The sequence below is a fragment of the Manis pentadactyla genome, chromosome 11 (assembly GCF_030020395.1).
Source record: "Manis pentadactyla isolate mManPen7 chromosome 11, mManPen7.hap1, whole genome shotgun sequence".
Classification (NCBI taxonomy): Eukaryota; Metazoa; Chordata; class Mammalia; order Pholidota; family Manidae; genus Manis; species Manis pentadactyla.
The window spans coordinates 68,108,712-68,133,878 of record NC_080029.1 but is presented as its reverse complement, the minus strand read 5'-3'; the positions used below and the strand labels follow the sequence as shown (position 1 = coordinate 68,133,878).

General features: G+C 33.3%; 1 protein-coding gene across 5 annotated transcripts in view; it reads left to right on the top strand.

The window, feature by feature from the left end:
- SCFD1 (sec1 family domain containing 1) overlaps nucleotides 1–25,167 on the top strand; it is a 90,483-nt gene that overhangs the window by 30,641 nt on the left and 34,675 nt on the right. For all 5 annotated transcript variants that reach the window (XR_008992524.1, XR_005023895.2, XM_057488524.1 and 2 more), the window contains exons 11-15: nucleotides 1,599–1,738; nucleotides 4,447–4,537; nucleotides 5,142–5,215; nucleotides 5,902–5,983; nucleotides 21,077–21,173. Coding sequence is in view for 3 of the 5 variants with exons in the window: in XM_057488524.1 (XP_057344507.1) it covers nucleotides 1,599–1,738; nucleotides 4,447–4,537; nucleotides 5,142–5,215; nucleotides 5,902–5,983; nucleotides 21,077–21,173 (484 nt within the window). In the remaining 2 variants the exon portion in view is untranslated. The remainder of the gene's footprint in view (nucleotides 1–1,598; nucleotides 1,739–4,446; nucleotides 4,538–5,141; nucleotides 5,216–5,901; nucleotides 5,984–21,076; nucleotides 21,174–25,167) is intronic.

Below are 25,167 nucleotides of genomic sequence, written 5' to 3'. Positions count from 1 at the left end.
GCTGCTGTTATTTTATTTCTCAAAACTCCTAACATCTTTTATTCCTTCATTATTTTGTGTTTCTATGTATTCCATCAATACTTTAGTAATAATAATAATGCTCTCCTGTTTTTAGAGCAGTAATTTTGCTAACTAGTTACTTCAATTTCAAATGAACTGTGTTGTCACATGGCAAATAGTGTTTCTCTAGGCATTCTAGTTAATAAAGCTTAACTGTTTAAAATGTTTCTCTTCATCTTTTTTTTATTAGATAATTTTTTAAAAACAAGAGTTCTTCTCATATGTAGCTTTTAACATCTATTTATTGTATTTTCTTCCTGTATGGGTGATTGGTTGTGCAAAGTGAGGTTCAGGTATAAGGATGGGAAAGTGAGGAAATAAGGTTACTAACATGTTTATCCTATGGTAAAATGAGGTGTCTATAGAAAGACATAATATTAACAGGTTGAAATATGACGTGGTACACTCATCTTTGTCAGTAGACTTATTACTTCACCGTGGCAATTAGAGTTTATATATTTGCAGTCTTGTTTTTTATGTCATAAGGGAAAATGGCAAGAAAATAATCTCCTGTAAAAGATTTATTTGACATAGTTACAGGGTATGATCTAAGAAACTAGAGTCAGTATTGATGACCTTGTTTTATTAAGAGGAGATTAAAGTATATTCAGTACATTTGATTTCGGAGCCCCAGAAATTTAATCATTAATTCAAAACTTGAATCTTAGACCTAAGATGATTCTATCACAGTCATGCGAGGTATTTTCTCCATCTACTTTCTTTCTCATCATTTTGCTTCCTTATGGATAGCCACGTTTTATCTCTAGCTCACTGTTCTACAGAGTAGAGTAGATTGGATCGTAAAATAGCATTAGACCTGTTTTTTTTGTTGTTTTTTTTGTTTGTTTTTGCGAAAGGGAAAAAAAGTCCTTACATGAGTAAAATTACTTCTAGGCAGAAAAGTTTAGCAACTACTGGTCTAACTCTTAGTGTGAAAGGGAGTGCTATTATTGTTGCAGTTTCTATAATAGTTTTTTTTTAATGCAGTCTGTCAACCTAGTAACTAGCAGAATGTCAAGATTCTGTAAGAGTTCAAAAATTATATTTAAGATTATGTTTGTTACAACTAAGTATCAGGAAGCCTGGTCTAACAAATAGATACAGCCAAATATTGAACCATTATGTAGCCGTGTTGAAAATAAGGTAGTTGTACATATACAGATAGAGAAAGAGTTCTAAAATATATTAAATGAGGAAAGTAAGGTACAAAATACATTTAACATAATCCCAGTCTTTAAAATTAAAAGAATGTGCATATACTGACATATGCAAAACTATTTTTCTAGAACAAGAACATGGTTTTTATATATTTTTTGAAATTTTAATCATATGTATCTGCTTTAATTAAAATACATAAAAAATTTAAAGTTCATTTGTGTGTAACAAAACATTGGAAGGTCTTTTAAATTTCAGATCTGTTTATTGTTGGAAGTACTAGAAAAGGCAGCAAGAACCTATGTTATTTTCCTTGTGGTAGGAAACGTTATGGTTCGTAAATTCAGAAAACTATTATTTAAAACAGGATTACATTTTCCTAGGATTTCCACTTAAACAGAGTTAATTTGGAAGAGTCTTCAGGAGTGGAAAATTCTCCAGCTGGTGCTAGACCAAAGAGAAAAAACAAGAAGTCTTATGATTTAACTCCAATTGATAAATTTTGGCAGAAACATAAAGGAAGGTAAGTAAGAAAAAAATCAGTAAGTAAAGAAATGGAGATGTTATCTGACTTGAGGAATTTGATTGAAAAAAAATAAAGGTCATGAGGGTTCATCTATATGATGAGTAGGAGCTATTATTAAGTAATCTATAGATATGTATCTTTATTGCTTGATTTCTTCCTGATCCCTAGGTTGTTTTTTGTTAGCTCTTTTGTAGAGGCCACGTCCCTCTTCAATAAGCTCGTACCATATGGTTTTATAGATTTTACGATAATCTTTCCAAATTTTGTTGCTATCCCCACTGACCCTCTCTACAAGACCATTTCTGATAAAATGGGTTTTTGTGATAGGGAAACATTGAGGTGTGATTTTTCCTTTTTGTTCCTTGTTTGCTTTCATACAAATCCCATTTTTAGATATCTGTGGAGAGAATATATAAGCTTGAAAACCAGATTTATTCAAAGTACATTAGAAATGAGAGGTGAAGAAATTGTAATAATTTGCCATGTGATTTTTTTTGTAGGCAGATAACAGATTGTGCCACTGTGCCCCCTTAAAGTGTAGGGAATTTCATGAGCGAAGTAATTGTTATAAAAGTTATCTAGCAGTTATTATTGCTAGAGAAATCATTCTAAATAAAATCATTCCTCTGAGAGAAAAAAATGTTTTTCAGTAATTATGGAAATACCTGGTTATTTAGTATTATTTTGAATACTTGAAGTGTTACTCTATCTGTCTACCTATATAAGTCTGTGTCCTTAATATGGCTGTTCCTTTTGGCCTAATCTATGTTTCAGGAGAAGTAGGATATAGCCTTGCTTCAGCATGCTGGGATTTTTTTATGTGTTGTATTTATAATTTTTTTTTAACACTGAAAAATTGCACTGCTATAACAAATTTATTTTCTCTGCACAGAAAAGTCACTATCTTCCTCTTTCTGACTGGCGCTTTTGGGTACCATTATAATTTACTCTAAGTAATTTTCTTCTCTTTGGAATTTCATAGGCTACATTTCCTTCCAGAATGGTGAAGTACAAGAAATTATATTTACATTATTTATAGAGGATGCAGTATATTTTGAAGTTAACTTTAAAGTTCACATTCCCTAATAGAAAAATGTTTAAGAAAAAAATCTCTATTCAAATATGGAAATTTTGAGTATTTTCTTTAGACCATATGTTTAGGAACAATCAAATGGGATCAATTGAATAATAACTGTAATTTTTTGTTTGTAAATAAAAATAGCACTGAATAGTCTTCACTCTGAATATTATACTATAATAGTAATGTGGACACAAAGACACTGGGAGACAGCATAGAGTTAAACAAGTGACTTCAATCTCTCTGAGCTTCAGTTTCCTCATCAGTAAAATGTGGGTTTGATAATTCTACCTATCGCCCTGTTTCAGAAGGTTGTCAGGAAGATTAAGTGAGACATTAAAAGAAGTAATTTGCCCAAACCATCCAGCTTTCATTGGCAAAACCAGAGGTAAAACCCAATTCTGGCAGATGACGTAGTCCCTGGTCCTAATTAATATGTGCACCTCATCAAGACTGTGATCAGGATTAAAAGAGAGAATAGAGACAAATTCTTAACATAGTGTTTGACATACAGTAAGCACTCAATAAATAGAAGCAGTTACTATTGCCTGTTAGCTCTGAGACCTGAAGATACTAGAGATTTTTAAGGATCATCAAGCTCAACCACATTTTACATGCTTAGGTGCAACTTTTTGCCACATACAGTCTGCTGGAGCTGGGGTTGATACTTGCAGTTGTCATGTAAAACTGGACTGTGTTCCTCAAAATTCTTTCAGGAATTTCTGTCATTCCTGTCACTCTACATTGGATGAAATGTGCTGATCATTAGTGAAGTGTTACCAAGTGTTAGGCCTGAGAAAGGGAGAAAGGTTTTTGTGTCATTACTGATGATGCATGACCTTTTCTTTCTTAAAGGAGGAAAAGCTTCTGACCTCTCCCAAGGCTGCAGATGAAAAAATACTCATGTTAGGAACCATGTCATGGTCAACATGTATTTATGTAGAATTATTGAAGTTGGTGCTGCATGACACTTTCTACCAGAACTGTTCAGTGATGGCAGATCAGTTGCCTGTCTTCAGACTTCAGTCTGAAGTCTATGGAAATTTCTGCTAAACTGTGCTCACCTGGAAGAAGATATCAGGCATTAGACCAACAAACTGTGGTCTATGTTCTAGTTTTACCAGTAGTAGTCTACAATATTAAGCTTACAGAATTTAAAGATTTTTTTTTCACCCTTACTAAAATGTAACATTTTTAAAGTCTTCATTATGGTTGCAATAACCCTTTGACACTATGTATTAATTTGGGTGGTAATATTTAATTGATGTTTGTTATACTCTTCACCTCTCTTCCTTTGTTTTTCAGTCACTGAAATATTTTACTTTTTTCCCAACAATTGTATAGGTGTAATGGTTAATGAAAAGAATTGAAATAAAATTTAAATATGTTTAGATGTATAAGTATTACGATATACATTTTAAAGAAATAGTGTTTATAAGTAGATATCACAAGGGTATATAGTTGTATATTTATGCCAAATGTTTTCTGCCTATATTACATAAAATATATTCAAATCAAATAAATACATTTGAAATAATAAATCCTCATTGTATATATTTCAAAATTCACACAAAAATCAGTATTTTAATGTCATATTCATAGTTCCTCTTTTGCAATACTATTTCAGTCCATTCCCAGAAGTTGCAGAATCAGTTCAGCAAGAACTAGAATCATACAGAGCACAGGAAGATGAGGTTAAACGACTTAAAAGCATTATGGTAAGATTCTGTTTGCTTTCTTAGAATTATAAGGAAGCAGAAAGACATCTGGAGGGAAAAAAGGTTATCTCTCAAAAATTCAAGGTCATTCATTGCTTTAATAACAAAAATCTTCTCAGCTTATGTAAAAGATCTTTTTCAAAAAGAAATCTGAAAAGAACAAATTGCTTTAGGAACAATATGAATTTGTAATTTGAAAAATATAAATGTGGCTTCATTTTAGAGATATATGTTCCAAATATAGATATATGTTCTAGTACATTCTACTATATATGTTTTTACCTTTATTCTACTATACTTTGATCTAACTGGAGATTTCCATTTTACTATTTATTACTATATGACCTTTGGCAAGTCTCTGGGCTTATTTCTTTATCTGAAAATGCCAGTTGATCCTTCTTTTACTCATCTAACCATTTATTAGATTGGTGGTTACTGAAACTTTTCTATAACTAAAAAAAAAAAAAATGCTTGCTCCTTAGAGGAGAAGAATTGTTATTTTGGGTGATGTAAATCTATTTATCAGTGATTTTAGGACTGCACTGATGTTTATGCCTGGGTCTGGGGTATCTTAGTAGTTGCCAGACCATTTTTTCCTTCCCAGGGACTGGAAGGGGAAGATGAAGGAGCTATAAGTATGCTTTCTGACAATACTGCTAAGCTAACGTCAGCTGTTAGGTGAGTAAGCCCCGTGTCTTCCTTGAAGTCTTTCTGTTGGTAAGATTTATTTTGGGGATTAAAGATTCAGTTAATATTTTAATAAGAAATAGTAGGTAAGAGTTTATGCCCGTAAGTTTAAAGAATTAAATTGTATTTTTAACATGCATGCCGATTTCAGTTCCCTCTTTTATTTAGGAGATCATTTGCTTCTTTCACTAGTTAGAATTGTATAATGGGGATAATTTACCAAGAACATGGTGTTGGTGATGAAGTAATGTGAGTTGTTACTAACTTTTTATCATCGCTGCTATTTCATTAACTAAAGGTTAAGCAGTTTGGTACTTTAAATGCCAGTCAAGGACAGAGGAAGCATGTTGTACAAATATAGATAAAATCATATCTCCATTCATATAATTTTATCCTAAATCTCCAAGCTTTAGAATCAGAAATGAAACGGAAGGATAATGATATTTGGGAGGAAGATTATTTTAAACTAAGAAAGCATTTGATTTGTATTAAAGTAGTAAATACTGTGTTGAAGCCTAGAAATTAAATTCAGTTGAGAGACAATTTAACTTGTCACTTGGTCACTGTTTTACTCTTCTGTTTCCTCAGAGAGAAACACCCAGGTGGATTTACTAATGTCTCTGTCATTTTCTTGGAAAGTTTAATGGGTAATTTTTAAATTTTTTTTATATTTGCAGTTCCTTACCAGAACTCCTTGAAAAAAAAAGACTTGTTGATCTCCATACAAATGTTGCCACTGCTGTTTTGGAACATATAAAGGTAAATTTAACTCCCTACCAATAATGTAACTTTTCTTTTTGCAGGGTTTTGACTGTGTGAGACACTTTCATATTCATTATCTTATTGAGGTGTAATTGTCAAAGGCAGTATTATTACATTCCTTTTTTTTGCAAATGTGGAAACTTAAGAATCCAGAAAGATCAATGTTTTGCCCAACGCCACATATTCAGTTACTAGAAGGTAGAATCTGTGATGTTTCTATTATGTTGCCTCAGTACTGCAACATTATTATCTCTATGCATATTACTATTAACAGTAGACTTCTATCTATCAGTAATACAGATTTAGACATCCATTTTACTACAGTACTAAAATTTCCATTGATAACATGATTTCATTATGTAACTTGGCTCTGAATTCTTTAGTTTGAGGTGAGTCTGTTAGTAATAAGGCTTCTTACTGTCTTCTGTTGTATTGTGATTTTGAAACACATATAGTGTGTCTTCTGTATGTTGTTATCAGTTCTTTATTCATGATTACTTTATTCATGATTACCCTATTTCAGCTTGACTTTATCAGATCTTCAGTATTCTCCTGTCATTTATTCTCAGGGTGTGGAGCTAAATTCCAGTAAGAGATTGAGCATACATTAGGATATAGTTATTACCCTGCCTTCCCATGTGATATGATACATTTGAAAAAGCAGTGTTAAAAAGCTAAATATGCTTGCTGCATGTCAAAGATATTGATAACACCTTGGATTTATGGAAAAGAAACTTAGACATTTTCCTTTTTTAATGATTTATAAAATCAAAGAGCATTAGAAAGGAGCTAATATAAATAATGGACATTATGTGGCATGGAATTTAAACCTACATAATTTCAATGAAGCTGAAATGCAATTTTATCCTTTGTTTCACATCTTGATTTTGATAACTTGGTATTTTCATGTACCTATAGGAATAGAAACATACTTGTACAGTCTGTAGGTGAGTCTGCTGATGGTATTTTCCTTTCCATATGTAGCATCTCTTTCATCTGTTTACCTGAGGTTATTGTCTCCTGTGGAGATAATATATATAACCAGGTGAAATATATAACATAGAGTTATTTTGAGAATTTTCCTCAGTAGAAAAGAAAGACTTTGCTTACATTGTGAAGACTGTGAATCTAATATAAAAAGCTTTTTAATATTTTTGCACCAAAATAAAATACAGGTACTAATTTGTGTCTGTTAAACTATAATTATATAATAAGGATCTTAAGATCCAGTAGACATTTTTTTGATACTTGCTGTGTGCCAGGCAGTGTCCTAGGTGCTACATGCAAATAAACAGATAGTTTAAAGCAAATTCTAAGAGGTTGTAACAATTCTTACATAGTCCTCTGTGTGGTTTGAGATTTAAGCTGTCTTGTGAACAGCTTTGACTTAGAGGGTTTTTTTTCATTATTAAAAGTTTATTAATTCTTAATTCTACTTTCTGACCTCAGTTCTCACTGCTGTAAAATCAGGAAAATGCCAAGCTCAGCTCTTACTACCAAACTGAGTTGTGTAACCCAAAGTAACTATCATAGTTATGGAAAGTGCAGTTTCATCCTATTCATAAATTTTACAAAGATCCTGCTACAAATTTATGTGAATATTCTCTAGGTCAGAGACGATGGCTTATGGTTTGAGGAAATTCTGGTTAAAGTAATTTACTTAATCATATTTATTGGGTGGCTCTGTGTGTATAGTGCAAGGCCCTGGAAATTCCATAGTAAACAAGACAGACAAGTTTTCTGTTTTCTTGGAGCTAATATTGTAATGACAATAAATAAACAAATTACCCAAAACAAAGTAACTTCAGTCATTTAGGTCATGTGAAAACAACAAAAACGGGATGCTCTGAGGTAAAAGACAGTGACTGAAAGGGCTACTCTAAGAGGTTAGGAGTAAGTGGCTAGGAAATCACCTTTGATGAGGTTATATTTGAGTTTGAGACCTAAATCACAAGAAAGAGCCAGTTAGAGGAAATCTCAGGACCAGTCACTCCAGGCCCAGGAACTAATAGGTGCAAAGGCCTTAAAACAAGGAACTGAGTTGGTGTGTTTGAGGACCTGGAAGAAGACTAATGGGGATGTGAGGAGGGAAGAAGTGATGGACTATGGAGTCAAGTGAGAGAGGAATTTAATTATAATGGAAAGTCTAATTTGAAGATTAATAACATGATCTACGTTTTGAATGGAGAATGGACTGAGAAGTGTGTGGAATGGGTGAGTTCTGGAAGTGTGGAACTGGAAGATGGCTATTATAGCTGCCTATGTAAAAAAATGGTGCTTTTAAAGGCATAATTTACTTATGAAATTCTTTATGATGCTTATTTATAATTTTACACCAATGATTTTATATGAGTTTTTCAGAGTCAGTGTGTGCTAATGGAGGTCATCTATCTGAGATACTTTATTTAGTATGCCACCTTGCCTGACCCAAACAATTCTGCTGTCAGGCTTGGTCATTTGCCTCCCGTTTATAAAAGAATTTGTTTCTTCCAAGGCTGCTAATTATCTGTCATAGCCTTTCTCACTAAGAAACTAATTTGTCATTCAAGGTGTTAAGTAGTTTTATATAAAAGCTACACATTTTTGGAATAATTGTTTTGCTGTTACTTAAGGAACACACCGTTTCCTTAGCAGGATCTTATTTAAAGAAACTGCTCTAAAAGACTTTGGCAGAGGGAAATAATGTCATGTAGAGGACACACATTCTTTGTTGGGTCGCTCTAAGCAACCCAACTAATATCAGAAGGTATTTAAATATCATTAATAAAGGAACATTCTTATTTTAAATATTCACACATAAATTATAGTTGTATTTAGTAAGTCACATATTTTAAGAGTTATCCTGATATATAAGAAATTCTGTTAGTACAGAAAAATGGGAATGATTTTTGTGAAGAGTCCTCTTATAATGTTAACCATCTCTTAAGTTTTTTCCCTTGTCAAAGTTATTTCTCAGTACTCTTAGTTATAAAATTTCTTCTCATAGTTTTCCATAATTATTAAACTTCATAATATTAAATTTTAAATGGCATGTTTATTTGTACCATTACTATGTTATATATACCATCTACCTCTGGCTATTTAATTGTAATTAAGAAAGTATTTTTCTGCATGATACCTTGCTCTTGTCACCAGAACTTATTGACCATCTGAGCTTTACTTCTTTGTAAACATTTATTCACCTAAGCAATAAATATTTATTATTATTAGCTTTTATTATTAAACTTTTTATTCAGAGATCTCAAAACACTTCTCTTGATATTTGTCTTTTTTGCAGTTTTTCATATTTCTTCTTATGATGCTTAGATCATAGCTGCTTCTTTGGTTTCCTTAGATCATTTTCTATAGCATAATAATGTAAGAAATTAATTTCTTTGAAAATCCTAGCAGTTATCTGACAGTCAGTGTTTTGGGGGAAAGTTAAAACCTGCACACCCTTTCCCAACAACTTTGGCAAATAATACCATTTAAAATTATTGATATTCTAAGGATTTTAGTGGCTTGGGTGGTCAACTTTGGTCTAATAGGTTAAAGAGTAAATTGTTGAATCCTCATTTGTTTTCAGTAATCCATACTATTAAAACCTCTTTAGCAGTTCTTTCATTTCTAAATATATGACCTTTTCCACTTGCTGGTTGTTGGAGAATGGCTTCTGGAGTTATTTAAATAATTTGTAGACAAATTTTAATTTATTTTAATTATTGTTATCCCACCTGCAGAGTCAAATTGAATTAACTACTTTTTAGCATCAAATACCTAAGAAAAGGAAACGATGCCTATGCGTAAGTTATAGTAGGTGAGAGAGATCTGGTCTATGTCCTCTTTCCCCTAATGCTCCCACCTGAGAGGAAGAGCTCTAACATCCGAATGCTTCATCCTATATAGCCAGCAAAGAACAAGCTGTTAATAAACTGTTGTGGGTTGAGGCTTCATTGGTGCTGAATCCTCATTTTTGTTTAGCTGCTGTCTGTGGAGAAAGTTAAGAGGTAGGTATTGAATTAAATCCAAAGACATCATCTGATCAAGCAAACACGTACTGCCTTAGGTCTACATGCTGAACAAGACTTAGCCCTTGCTAGCAGTGTTAGCTTTTAACCACAGCCTCTCCTCTAGGGGGCTATTTTTAATTTGGCTCAACTTCTGTATCTTTCTTAGGGAAAGATAAGTTTTCAAAATAAAATAGAAACTCTTAGTTGATCCCCATGAGTTAACACACCAGATTAACTGATGCCCTTTTTTCCCTTGGTAAAACACAACGGCTGCTGGCCACATTGTTGATATGCTGACAGCTAGCAGCTAATAATGCTTCACTGCTTATACAAAGAATTACTTGTATATGATTTCAATCTATTTATGTCAATTATATGAGTACAAAAAGAGGGTTTTTTTTTAAGTATCATTGGTATACAGTCTTATATTGGTTTCACACAACACAACACTTCAATATTTTCTTTAAGGCAAGGGGAAAATCGGTTCTGGAGCAGGAAACTCTCCAGGGGACAAGCCATCAGTGTCTTCTGCCTGTTCTCGTCCCACATAAAATTAGTGACTGTCAGAATTTGAAGAAGTTCTCTTTACTCCAAATATGAGCAATGATAGCTCTTGAGTGAATAAAATATCCTTCATCTTCTCACTGACTTTGAATTTCTGGGGACTACTTCCACATTGCTTCTTTCACTCAGTGTGATGATTCATCTGTATTGTATGTATCAATAGTACTTCCTTTTTTATTGCTGAATAGTATTCCACTGTATGGATATGCCATTATTCATTTATCCACTTCACCTGTTGATGGACTTTTGGGTTGTTCCCAGTTTTTGGCTATTACAGAGAAGCTGCTATCAACACTTGTGTACAATGAACATATGTTTTCATTTATCTTGGGTAAATACCTATTAGTAGAATGGCTGGAGCATATGATATTTTTGTTTAACATTTTAAGAAATCAAGAAACTATTTTCCAAAGTGGATGTCCCATTTTACATTTCTACCAGCAGTGTATGAGAGTTCTAGTTCCTCTGTATCTGTGGCAAAGGTTGGCATAATCAGTCTTTTTAATTTTAGGTATTTTCTGTGTGTTTTTTAGTCAAGTCTCTATTTTTGTTTAGTCAACTCTCTTTTGCCCATTTTTAAGTTGGGTTGTTTATTAAGTTTTGAGAAATCTTTATTTCTTTTAATTTAACTTTTATGAATCTATTAAATTGGGGCTTCCTAAATGATAATGCTTCATCTTCACAAAAGCAGATGGTGGAGAAGTGAGGGCAAAGAGCTGGAGAAAGGTAATTTTGGACTTTTTGGAGATGTGGAAGTAGTCTTCAGAAATCCATAGTCAGTGAGAAGATTATTCTACTCATTCAAGAGCTATCATTGCTCATACTTGGAGTAAAGAAAACTTCTTCAGATTCTGATAGTAACTAATTTTATTTGGGCTGAGAAGAGGCAGAAGACATTAATAGCTTGTCCACTGGAGACTTTCTGCTCCAGAATATATTTTCCCCTTGCCTTAAAGAAAGACACTAAGGTCATATGAGCATTCACTTAGTATGTATAGTGGGCAAGAGATGTGTTAAACAGATGAGTCAATAATATAAAAAATGACAGAAAAGGATCTGTGCTTTAAATACATTTTAAGCACTGCCTTTTAAAGACCTAAAATGTACAACAGTCTCAGTTTCAACATATGGCCAAGACCTTTCCTTTGAGTACAAAGGTCCTCTGACTGAAATCTTTTCTTTCTTGCATAAAGCACACCTATTAGGGATCATCTATAATTTCCAATTTCAGTTTCTTTAAAGTGAAATAAAAAAATGTATAGACATTTGCAAAGCAACTTAAGTTTTTTCTGAGATTTTTCAATCAGTTTTAATTTTTACCCACAATTTAAACAGTAATTAAATCTCCATCTTCATTTAGTCTTTTTTAGGTAACTTAAATTTAAAAGAGAAACAGTCTTTTATTATTCAGCCATAAAAAGAAAAGAAATCCTCCCATTTGCAACATGGATGGATCTAGAGGGTATTATGCCTACTGAAATAAGCCAGATACCAAATAAGACAAATATTAATGATTTCATTTACTTGTGGAGTATAAAAATAAAACAAAACTAAAGAAACAAAATAGCAGTAGACATAGACACTGAGAAGGCACTAGTGGTTACCAAAGGGCAGGTGTTGGGGAGGGTAGAAGGGGTGGGGAAAGGGGATTAAGAGGCATAATAATTTGCAATCACAATATAGGTTCGTCACAGGACAGTAGTACAGCATGGAGAATACAGTTAAGGATTCTGTAACATCTTACTGCGTTGATGAACAGTGACTGCACTGGAGGGAGTGAGGACTTGATAATATGGGAATAAAAAGGAAAGTACTGTTGATACACAACAGTATGGATGAATCATTACACTGAGTGAAAGAAACCACACTTCTTTTTAAAAAGTACATAATCTATGACTGCACTGATGTAAAATTCATGAAAATGCAAGCTAATATATAGTGACAGAAAGCAGATCAGCACTTGCATAGGGACAGGAAGAGGAATGTTGGAAAGCTGAGAGGGAGGCATTACAAGGAAACTTTAATAAGTAATGAGTGATAGGTTCACCATCTGAAATTGTGGTCATAGTTTTATGGTATATCCATTAAGTTAAAACAATCAAATTCTGTTTATTGTGTGTCAGTTATACTTTAATAAAAGTGAAAAATTCAAATGAAGTTTAGTGTTCATCTATTTCAAATCAGATTTTAAAAAAACAGATTTTTGTTTGAGTCTTTGTGAAAGCCAAAGATTGATATTTGTTATGTGAATTTTTGGCTTTAGGTTTAAAGTGACCTGCAATAGCAAGAAGCAGAGAATATGTTACATAATTTGTGAATAGAAAAGCCCAGGAGATTTTTATAGATTTGTTCCTTACAGGAATATACAGTAGGACAAATGAAGAGGGAAGTGACTTGAAAAGAAGAGTAAAATGTTTAAAAGGAAAGAACAGATGCATTATTTATTTTTTAAATAAATTTATCAGATTTTATTTATTTATGACCTGACTTATTCTACAGAATTTGAGGTAGCTTACAATGACAGCACATAGAATAAATAGCCAAATAGAGAATAATTATTGAAGATTAGGTATATATAGAGTAGAAAGTCAAAATCAAACATAGCCCTTAAAAAAATTCTCTGTTCCCTGGTCCCCATTTTCCTGAGTCCTTGATGAACCTCCTGTGGAACTTAAATAGACCTTGGGATGGAGTTCTTAGTAATTCCACAAATCAGTGAGGTTTCTTCCTTGGTCATAAAAGATTAGAAATAAAATTTACTGAAGATTCGCAATGCAGTGTAATATACAAGGTGGCCCAGTTATCATGTATTTAAAAAATTTATTTGACCAGTATTTCTCAAACTCTTGACATAGGAACACTTTCAGGGAATACTTCGTATAACAGCTCTGAGAACTAGCATTCTGCAGAACACATTTTATGAAATATTCTTACTTAATAAATGAAGGAACCAAGACACCCGTCTCTTACCTCCAAAAAAGGTTAAATGGTCCCTAGTTAATGGCAGGGCTGGAACTCAGACTTGGAACTTTTTGTATTTTGTCTTGCTGCCTTTTTATCATGCTTTTTATCACTATTCCTCTGTTTCAATTCAAATCAATTTAACAAGTGAAACCAAGAATGTCTCATTTAAAGACATGTATTCAATAATTTTGCGTACTTTTAACTGACTCCTGATAGTGCCATTGTTCTTTCTTTCCTGTATACTTCTCATTACTTCCAATGTACAATCTGCAGATGGTTCTTATCTTAGTGAAAATGTTTACACCTTGATTGACATGTGACGCTAGAGCACCTGAATAATAAGTATTTTAAGATTCTGTGTAAATGAGCTTGATCTTACTACCTTACATATACTTACGTAAGTATACATGTATATGAGCGTATATATATTTCTGCATATTAAGAAATAGTCTTATCTTTTATTTCCATTCTTGAGTAAACTGGAAATGAAAATTGAGTACTCACCTTTCAAATTAAATTGCAGCCCCTCAAGTAGAGACATACCTTCCAGCCCCTGTAGTAAAGCAAGTCAAAGGAATTTTTTGGTTTCCTAATGCATACAGAAGCTGTGTTCATGCCATACTGTAGTGTATCACACACTGTACTATAGTATATACTGTGTGCAATAGCATAATGTCTAAAAAAAATTACATACCTTAATTTAAAAATACTTTATTGCTAAAAATTGGTAACCATCATCTGAGCTTTCAGCAGGTCATATAATCAGTGACCACAGAGAACCATGACAAATACAGTAATAATGAAACCGTTTGAAATATTACAAGAATTACCAAAACTTGACAAAGTGAGAAAATGCCTTTGGAAAAATGGCTTTGTTAGATTGTCTTGTCAGAGCCGCAACAAACCTTTAATTTGTAAAAAGTGTGGTACCTTGAAGTGCAATAAAATGACCTATGCCCATACACTTTTCAAAACAATGGATTTTTTTTAAAGGTCAATTATGTTAAATATTAAATATCCCAAGAATATAATTCCATGCTAGGGTTACATGCTGTGATAGCAGACATTAATACACCCAAACAAGTGTGTTATGTACTCTTTGTATTCATTAAAATGGAAGACTATTAAGTATATCTTTTTTTCTTGAAGCACATTCAGAATCATCTCTATATTATTTTCTTTTGAGCCATTTTATGTAACACCCATGAAGTAAAAGTGAAAGATGTTATTATTCAAAGCTACACAAATTTTCCCAAGATTTTGCCAATACTTTATTAAGTGTTTTTTGTTTTTTGTTTTCCATAAGCTAACTGTCTTTTTTGGATCTTGTTTTTTAATTAATAGACTTTATTTATTAATTTATTTTTGAGTTTTACCTTTACAGGAAAATGAGTGGAAAGTACAGAGAATTTCCCATATACCTCCTTACCACCCACCCCCGGTTTCCCCTAGTACTAGCATCTTGCATTAGTGTGGGTACATTTGTTACAATTGATAAGTCAGTCTTAATACGTTATCACTTAACTATAGTCCATGTTTTCATTAGAGTTCACTTCTTGTACTTCCTGAGGGTTTTGACAAGTATGTAATGACTTGTATCATACAGAGTAGTGTCACCGCCCTAACAATCACCTGGGCTTCACCCATCCATCTTTATCTCTCTTCCCCTGAATCCAGACAACCACTGATCTTGTTTCTGTATACACAGTGGTGTCTTTTCTAGAATGTCATGTAGTTGGAATCATACTATGTCGTCTTTTCAGATTGGCTTCTTTCACGTAGTAATATGCATTTAAGGTCTGTCCATGTCTTTTCGTGACTTAATAGTTTTTTCTCCTTATTGCTGACTATTACTCCATCGTCTGGATGTACCACAGTTACACATCCATTGAACTATTGAGGGATATCTTGGTTGCTTCCAACCTTGGCAGTTACGAATAAAGGTGCTATAAACATCCATGTGGAGGTTTTAGGGTAGATACATACAAGTTTTCAATAACTGGGTAAATACTTAGGAGAATGATTTCTGTATCATATGGTAAAAATATGTTTGAATTTGTCACAAACTGCCAACTGCCAAACTGTTTTCCAGAGTATCATTTTGCATTCCCACCAGCAATGAATAAGAATTCCTGTTTCTCCACATTCTCACCAGCATTTAGTGTTGTAATAGGAGTGTATCTCATTTTTTATTTGCAATTCCCGAATGACATACAATGTGAAATGTCTTTTCATATGCTTATTGCCATCCGTATTTTGGTGAGTTGTTTGTTCTGGTCTTTGGCCTATTTGTTAATTGAGTTGTTTTGTTTCCTTATTATTGAGTTTTAAGAGTTCTTTGTCTTTTTCAGAAAAAAAAGTCCTTTAATGGATTTGTCTTTTGCACATATTTTCTCCCAGTCTGTGGCTTGTCTTCTCATTCTCTTGACAATATCTTTCACAGAACAGAAGCTTTTAATTTTAATTAAGTCCAGCTAATTGATTATTTCTTTCATGGGTTGTGCCTTTGGCATTTTATGTAAAAAGCCATCACTAATGCCCAATGACATGTAAATCTTCTCCTATTTTATCCTCTAGGAGTTTCATAGTTTTAAATTACACATTTAGGTCATGATTCATTTTTACTTAATTTTCATGAAAGGTTTAGGGTCTGTGTCTAGATTCATTTTTTGCATGTAAGTGTCAGTTGTTTTAGCACTATTTGTTGAAAAGACTATCCTTTCTCCATTCAGTTGACTATGCTTGTCTGTCAAAGATCAGTTGACTTTATTTGTGTGGGTCTATTTCTGCACTCTTTTCTATTCCACTGATATATTTGTCTGTAGCACCTTCAAACATAATTTCATGAATTATGTGATTTTTGTGCAAACATAATTTTTCATGGTGGCAAAACCCATTCAAATCCACCAGTATGAAATACACACCTAAATAACTGGAAATATATTAATGTGCTATTTTGTCATATTTATAAAAAACACTGAGTTTTAGAGAATTCCAGCCATCTTGCAGGACACAAGCCATTCAGTAATGACCACGTAATCACAAGGAGTTTATACTCTAATGACATAAACAGACCACAGATTATTATAATACAGCAGACAGATATTACCCACTTGGATGATGGAATATCCAAATACAGCCCTGAAAGATGATGGGAGCTAAACATTTAAAGAAGAAAGAAGGAAGAAGAGTAGGGTATAAATGATCTTCAACTTAGGTATACATTATATCCTAAAAGTGTAGCTCTAAGTTCATTTTAGCTTAGGATGTACTTTCCTTTAGATACTATGCGATAGATAGGTCCCTGCCCTACAAACTCTTATTTAACACTTGATGTGGAATATTCCCAATGTATTGCAACAAAGAAGGTTTTACCGTCCACTCTTCCTCCTGTAAAATATGTGAGTGGAGTACTGGGATTCTTAATAGTAAAAGGCATAAGTATAACTCTCTAATCCTTGCTTGCCTTTATTTTCCCTACTGACTTAAGTGCTAGGGGATGAAATTGGGGCTTGGAAAAGAGGGAAAGCCGAGAAATACCACTGTAGACTTTGTCATCAGCCAGTCATAGACTGAGGTGAGAAATGGAAATTGTAGCTAGCAGTGAAAAGGGCATCCCATATGAAGGGTGGTGTCTGTAGCTGAAATGAAAGACCCAAAAAGACAAGGAAAAATCCCCTGCAATTGTAGGAAAGAAAAGAGAATTCATTTCATGTCCTTATGGGTCATCTGACAAATGTTCCTAGGTGATTGAATTTTAAAAGGTGTAAAACACATGTAGTACATGTGCTACTTGTATATCCCTGATGACTCTTAAGAATTTTCCATTACTGTGAGAGACAGGAGAAGCTAATTTTTTTTTTTAATTCCCTCTTTTGTTCTTTTCAAACCCAGTAGACTTCACCAAAAGCATCTGTGTATGTGTATTTTGTTAATTTGATATAAATGTTGAGGTAGTATACTGAAAAGTGAAAAACATCAGTTCAGTTGTCCATTGCTAACTCTGAAATTAGGAGTACAAACACTGGAATTTTTTTAAAAATCAGATTCCTCCCGTGGAAGGCACTTCTAAAGGGATTTTTGAGAAATTCATGGCTCTTAGTTTATATTTGCTAGATATATTTGTATTCCATGCATAGTTCTTTGGTTTTGTGTTATAGTCCCTTCTTAATCATTTATACTTGATATTTATTGAAGCTACCAAAAAAATATTTATCTTGACCTTGTTATTTTGTTTTATATTTTTAATTTGTCTGTTTTCCATGTAACTCTTGTTATCTGAATTGTATTTTCCTTTGAACTCGTACTGTATAATTCTCAATCTTTGGGATTATAGAAGTGTTTCTCTTAGTATTCACCCTTATTCCAAGAAATTGGGAAAGGACCTATAGATATTATATATACAGATAATATATCTAATGTGTCGATATATATTAATTATATAATCTATATATATAATGGCTGAAATAACCTTTTGCCACATATACATAAATTATGTATATTACCAAAAAAAAACACATATGTACTAATTAACAAATATACTTTCTTTTGTAAAGCACATACAAAGGAAGCAATAAATTGTACTTCAGGAAAATATAATTTTCCCTACTCTTTATCTGTGGTGTACATTGGAGTCTGACCTGGATTTGAATATCAGCTCTCTACTACTTCTAGTCTGGTAACCTTGAATAAATATATATTTCTGTGTGTCTGTTTCTTCATCTTTAAAATGGGACTAATAACTCCTAGCTCATAGTGTTATTTGGAGAATTAAATGAGATAATTCAAGTTTTTAAACACTGTTCTCTGGTACCCTATAGAGACATTTAATGGGTCACTTGTATCTATTTCATGTTCAGGGTTCTGCAGAAGATTTGGTTTGAAAAAGAGTCCTGAGAATCCTTGTTTAAAAACATTTGAACACCATAGCTGTAACTAAAGTGCCTTGTACAGAATAGATGCTGAACAAATATTAGTTCTCTTATGCAGGTTAGAAAGTTTCTCCTTCACTCCTTCATGGGGTTCCTTCCCAATCAGTATTTTGAACTACTAGTTTACTTTTGTTTAACTGCTTTATTGAGTTATAATTCAAATATCATACAGTTCACCTATTTAAAGTGTACAAATCAATGATATTTAGTGCATTCACAGAGTGATGCAACCACAACCTCAGTATAATTTTGGAACATTTCATTTTGGAACATTTCATCATCTCCAGAAGAAACTCCCTACCCATTAGCAATCAAGCTAACTTGCTCTTGGATTGTATTGCCATTGCTTATTAGAAGTAAAAGTGTGGGTAAGTTAATAAATACATCAAGATGAACAAAACAAACCTAACATCTGTAGCTACATAAATCACAGCTATGTTTGTGGATACAGACACTAGATTCCATTATGGCATTTAGCATGCTTAGTTTTATATATTAAATCATGAAATACTTGATTCTTTACATTTTTTCACTTCTGGAAGTTCATTCATGTATTTTCGTGACTTTTTTAAAGATGACTAATTGATAGAACTATGTCCTGCTCTTAGCTTAGAAATTCAACAAATATTTTGTCAAGTACTTGTTAGGAGCCAAGTGCTATGTTAGACTTACAGGGTTAACTGATGAATTAGATACACTTTGGGGAGTTCAGTGTTTTAGAAGTGTGGCTTGTAAACAAACGAGGGTAATAGAGTGTGATCATTGTTGTTGTGGAGAGGGATGTAAAGTGCTGTTGGTACATGTTTAAGGAAGTAATAAATTCTTCCAGCCAAGGAGACTTGGGAGGAGCAAGAAGGGGAAAGAACAGAGACTGAAGAAGGAGCTGCAAAGAAGCTGGTCCTGGAAGAATGAGGAGAGTTCACTGGGCAGGTGATAGAGGAGGAATATATTCTTAAAAAGCTGAGAGAACAACCAGAGTGTAAGCCTAGAAGATTAAAAGCATGTACAGTGTTTAATGAAAAGTCAGTGAATTATTTAATGTGACTAGAGAAAACTGAATGCCACAAATAATAGTGAAACAGAAAGGTTTGGCTGGAGGAGATTGTGAGGCCTGAAAATCTGCTTAATACCTTATTTTATCCCCTTCCCCCTCTATTCTAGTTCCCCAGGAGTTATCTTTGACTTTCTCACTATTTCGCTTCCCATGTCCAGTCTAGTGTTAGTAATTAGTATCTGTCTCTTCCTTTCTATTCTCACCGCCACTACAGTGATATCTTTCCTAGGCTCTTTTCTGTTTCTTTGGCCATTTTTAATGTTATATTTTTCCATTCCTGGGACTTCACCTCTTACCTGTTTTGGTATTCCGAGTAGCTTTATACTGTAGCTAAACAGTTCCTGGATCAGGGAGTCTGAAGAATAGGAAGGGCCAAGGAGTTTACAAAGAAAATCCTTGTACTTATTATATCAAGAGCTCACTGGTAAGGAAATTGCCCATGTACTGATATAGAATATATTGGTTGAATCAAGAGTGTAGTATATTACCTTTTGTGTCAGAAAGCAGAGGGGTATTAGGATATAAACCCTAAAGTACATATCTTTAGTAGGTGGGAGAGGACAGGGATGAGAACAGGTCTCAGTGTATACCTTTTTATGTGGACTTAATTTTTAAGCTGAATATTTCATCTATTTAGACCTGGCCTTGGATGCCACTGCAGGGGCCTGGTGCGATGAGGGACTCTGATTTCCTGTTGCCTCATACATGCAATGATTCCTTAGTTTGCCATTCAGATTTCTCCACTCTGATTTTGCCTTGGTATTATGATCCCTTTAATTGGAGTGAACTCTATCCATGTCCCCAAATCACTTTCAAACCTCAACTCAAGATTCATCACTGCCTCCTCCACAGTTGGTTAACTGTTTTATTCTACCATCTTAGCTTAATACATTTATTTATGTTCTATATATTTTGGTGCTTTGTTAGCACCTCTATTCTAATTTATTTCATAAATGGTTTTTATCCCCACTTAGATTGCTAATATTTTCAGTCAAAAGCATGTTCTTTTCTCTCTTCAGGTACCTGATAATGACAGGTTTTACCTTGGAGGATCCTAACATGTTACTTTCATTTGGATAATATTAACAAATTTTAAATTACAAAAGGTGTCATACAGGAAAGCTAAGTTTGTTTACTTTTCCATTATCTAAAACTTAAAAGTATCAAATTGGAAAATTAGTGAAGAAAAAGTTTTATTTAAGAACCATTGAAAATAACTTACAGGCTAACTTTCCAGTAAAGGTGAAAATATGTGGATTTGCACACTAAAAAAGTAAACATGACCAGCTAACATTAATTTGCATGGAATACAACATGATTTGTATGTTAGCTACTAATTAATATAATAATAATTTATTTGATTTTTATCCTTGCTTATATATATATATATATATATGAATTTTTAAGTCAAATGTAAAATTTTTTTTACATTAAGTGTATGATCAAAAGAACTTAAAAATAAGTTGTATTAGGAAATGAACATTTGTTTTTAAAATTGATTATAGAAAATAGAAACTTGTAAGGAGAGAAGCCCTTAGTATGTTTTTATTACTTGATGTATTCTAATTTAATATTTATCTTGAAACAGGCAAGAAAACTAGATGTATATTTTGAATATGAAGAAAAAATAATGAGCAAAACTACTCTGGATAAATCTCTTCTAGATATAATATCAGACCCTGATGGTAGGTATCATATACTTAAGGTTAATGTTAGTTTCACATCTCATGTATCCAACATTCTCAATTAGAGTAAAATCTGATTAGAATTATTGTTTTTATGACAATCTATTCTAAAAATGAGATAATTAAATGAACTGTTGAGAAATTTGTGGCAAGCAGTAAAGTGGAAAAATGATTTGCGTTTTATTCCATTGAACTTTTCTTTAATGGTATTTAAGTACTTTTTATATTCATTTATTTAAAGTGATACATTCAAAGCTTAATTTATCTGTTTCTAGGAAGATTTGAAGGTACAACATTCAAAGTAGGTCTCTGAACATGATATGCTTTCTAATTATTTTGGTTTAACACTAAAAAATTTTAAGAGGTGTATCTAAAACTGAAACCTATTTTAAATATTTAAGGAATTCACTTTAAAGAAACTCTAATCAATCCCTTTATATTTATCTGACTATATATTATATTTTCTTAGAACAAGGCATAACTCTTTGTACTTAGAAAATGTATTCTAATTGTTGCTTTCAATTACAATAATGAGACCTACATAGGGTTCTAGCCTCTAAAATCCTTCAAAGTTTAGAGATTTGTTGATCTTTTCAGAATAGTTTTCGGTTCAAATCTCAGTTCTTTTCCAAAGTGAATAAAAAGCATACTATTCAGCTTATATTTTGCATACAAACTATTCAGCTGAATGGTGATGGTTTTTTTTAAAGTTTGTGTATGACTTTCAGACTTTATTCCAAGTTGAAAAGTAATTTTTAAAGTCCAAACTGTAATTAAATATTCTATTTATAAAAACTTCTGAGAAGCCATAAGTATTACTCACATTTTTAAAAAGCTAGATTTGTAGCAAGAGCACTGCATTTTGAAGGTATTTGCACTTGACAATGGAAAAAATGTAAAATATATGTCCATCACTTCAGAGCTGTTCCTTGTTATTTACAGTAAGTTTTGAATAAAGTAGACGCAAATAAGTGTGTTGATAAAAATGAAATCAGAACCTTTCTTTTTCCTTTCCCCTTATTTTCTCAGTTTATTTTTAAAGACATTAATTAAGTAGGGCAGAGCAAGATAGGTATTCATGCAAAGTAGAAGTTTGGTGCCACTTCAGCCAAGAACAGTATGTTGGAACCTGAGGTAGATGAGAAGGGCATCTGTTGCATGGGGTAGAGGGAGGGTTGGTAATCTAACTTGAGATGTGAAAGTCCAAGTGAAGTGAGCACAGTATCCACATCTGGGAGTAGTCCAGCATGAGGGAAGGCAGCCATGCAGGCGAGGGGGTAGGGGCAGAGATGTGATATTTGTTACACACAGCATACTGGTAATATAAGTAAATACATCAGATAATATAAGGGGAGCCAGGTTTCCTGTTGTCAGAGAAGGACATAATAAATATGGGAAGGGAGAAAACTATAAAGAACACTGTAATGTTGGATTGGGATTGGAGATACTGGTATGGACTTCATGTTTTCACAATGTATTTGTCAGAGAAGTAAATATAGATATTTGTGTATATACATATATATGTATTCCCAAGCTCTGCTGAGTAGGCCTGGGAGTAACAATACCTTAATAGTAAAGATTTTAACCTATAAATATCATTTACCAGTAGGACTCACTGGAGAACTGGTTGATTCCAGGACTGAGGTAGGAAGAGAAAGTAGAAAATGAGCCTGAAACATTTTGTTGTGTCAGAAAGCAAGGAAAGTAGTCAAAATGTGATGGGCTGTGTCAAAAGGACCTAAAGTCAGTTTGAAGAAGCCCCCACAGCCAATTTATGATAATATGAGCATCAGAATAAATAATAATAACAGATTAAAACACACTGAATGAAAGAAGGATGCCATGAGTCCGTGCAGATACAGTAAATGAATAAATTGAAATTTTATAGGATAGTTACACAGGTTCAAAGTACCTCCCTACAAAATACTTACTAATTACAAAGGGAGAACAGTCAACTTTACAATGGAGAAGCCTGATAGATCTCTTACTAGGTAATAACAGCAAGTATTATCGGTAATGAGACATACTGAAATGGTGCCCCACCTAGTAGGCTGCTATACAAAGAATACAGTATCTCCTTAATAATACTCCTGCAAAGATGTACAACTTGAATCTAATCATGAGGAAATATCAGAAAAAAATTAATTTTAGGATGTTCTACCAAAAAAAAATGTTAGCCTGTAATCTTCAAAAACATCAAGACTGAGGAACTGTTTCATACAGAAGACAACTACAGATGTAAGGTCTGATAACTCTGCTCCTCATGATTCTGAAATTGGTCCTTTTGCCATGAAGGATGTTATAGAGACAACTGGTGAAACTTGAAATGGCACCTGAGGATTAGATAATAGTAATGTTATCAGGGCTAATTTCCTGACTTACTTTATTTGTTATATTGAGCTTATATTGGAGAACATCTTTGACATTTGGGAGTGATAGGACAGCAGATCAGCAGCTTACTCTCGAATTATTCAGGAGGAAAAAACCTCCCTGAATTATACCCAAAACTCTTCTCTAAGGTATATCTGATTATTCAGTAAGGAAACTCTGACTTTAAAATAGAGAGCAGTTACAGTAAACACTTGCGTGTGACAAGCGGATCCAGACTGTAGCCACAGGCTCTAGAGTACCAGAAGTTGTAATGGATTCACTTTTACAATTTGTTAGGTTCCCCTGTGATTAGTCATATGTATAAGGATGCTGTGCAGCCCCTACCATCACATGCCTCTTAAAAACCTTAGCAGAAGTTTTGGGGAGCATTTATTAACATGGTAGCAACTATAAAATATGTTCCTCCTTGAAGAAGAGTGAGAACTGTTTCTTCTTTAAGCAGAATAAGTGCCTACTATTAGAAAAGGTTGTGTTAGTTGCTGAGATACTAAAAGTAAAAGCAGGGACCCATGCGCCCCTAAAACTGAGGGAGGGAAGAGGCTCATGGTCTACATGAATAAATTGAAATTTTATAGGATAGTTACAGAGCCTACAGCAAGCCCCATTGCTCTTTTCCCCCTTTGTTCTCCAGCTGCTTAGCCGTAGGTGCAGGAAATGCACAATGGAAAAGGTAACTTAGCCAAAGCTTTCTGGCTGAAGCACTAGTAAGGGAGAGCCAAGGGAACTGGAAAGTAAGGAGACTAAAGAGAGGAAGGGGCTCAGGAAAGCAACTCCATGAAGTTGTTATGAATGCCTGGGTTCACCCCTGAACTGCTCATACATGAATCCAATCTAAGACAGCATTACAAAGGCTGAGAGGTGAAAAGCCAGACAACCTCCCAGTTCCCATGTTGGCTGTGGGCAGTGGGACAAAGCCCAGTAGCCCTGCAAAAGGTTTTGAAAATAAAATTTATAATGGAACCACCACCCACAGAAACTGACAGCTCTGGTAGGAACTCTGGCCTGAACCAAACCAGGCTAATTCCTTGCTAAAACAAAACTATCATGTTTCTCCTAGAATTTAAACACCCCGAATCTCATAATCTAATATTCAAAACTTCCAAGATACAAAATTTATTTGTATACTTGAGAACTTTGGAGAGCCTATCACTGATCTTTATTACCATTTTTTGTCATAATGCAGGAGTTAGGATAATTTGAGAATGGGTATCTGGATTCTAAACCATATTTGAAAAAAATCAATGGTTCATCAGTCATGTTTTGAAAAATTCCTCCTAGTTCTTATTCCATAATAAAGTATAACAATTCTGAGTTCTTGAGTATTAGGATGCACTTTGAAGTGAGAATGCACATTGTTATTTTTGCATAGTGAAACTGAATTATCCTGACCAGTGCTTTATCATTTTGCTCTAAAATATACCCATTAGCAGAAAAGAGAATTAATGAGTTTCTCTGGACAGGTTTAGGCTTTGGATAATAGGACTAGTACCTCAGAGCATCCATGCAAGCAAGAAATTTCTTTGAAATCTTATGTTTTGTCTTTAAATTTCAGGTGTACATGTTCTGCATAATTCAGCCATGTTTATTTTAATGTAAATTTATT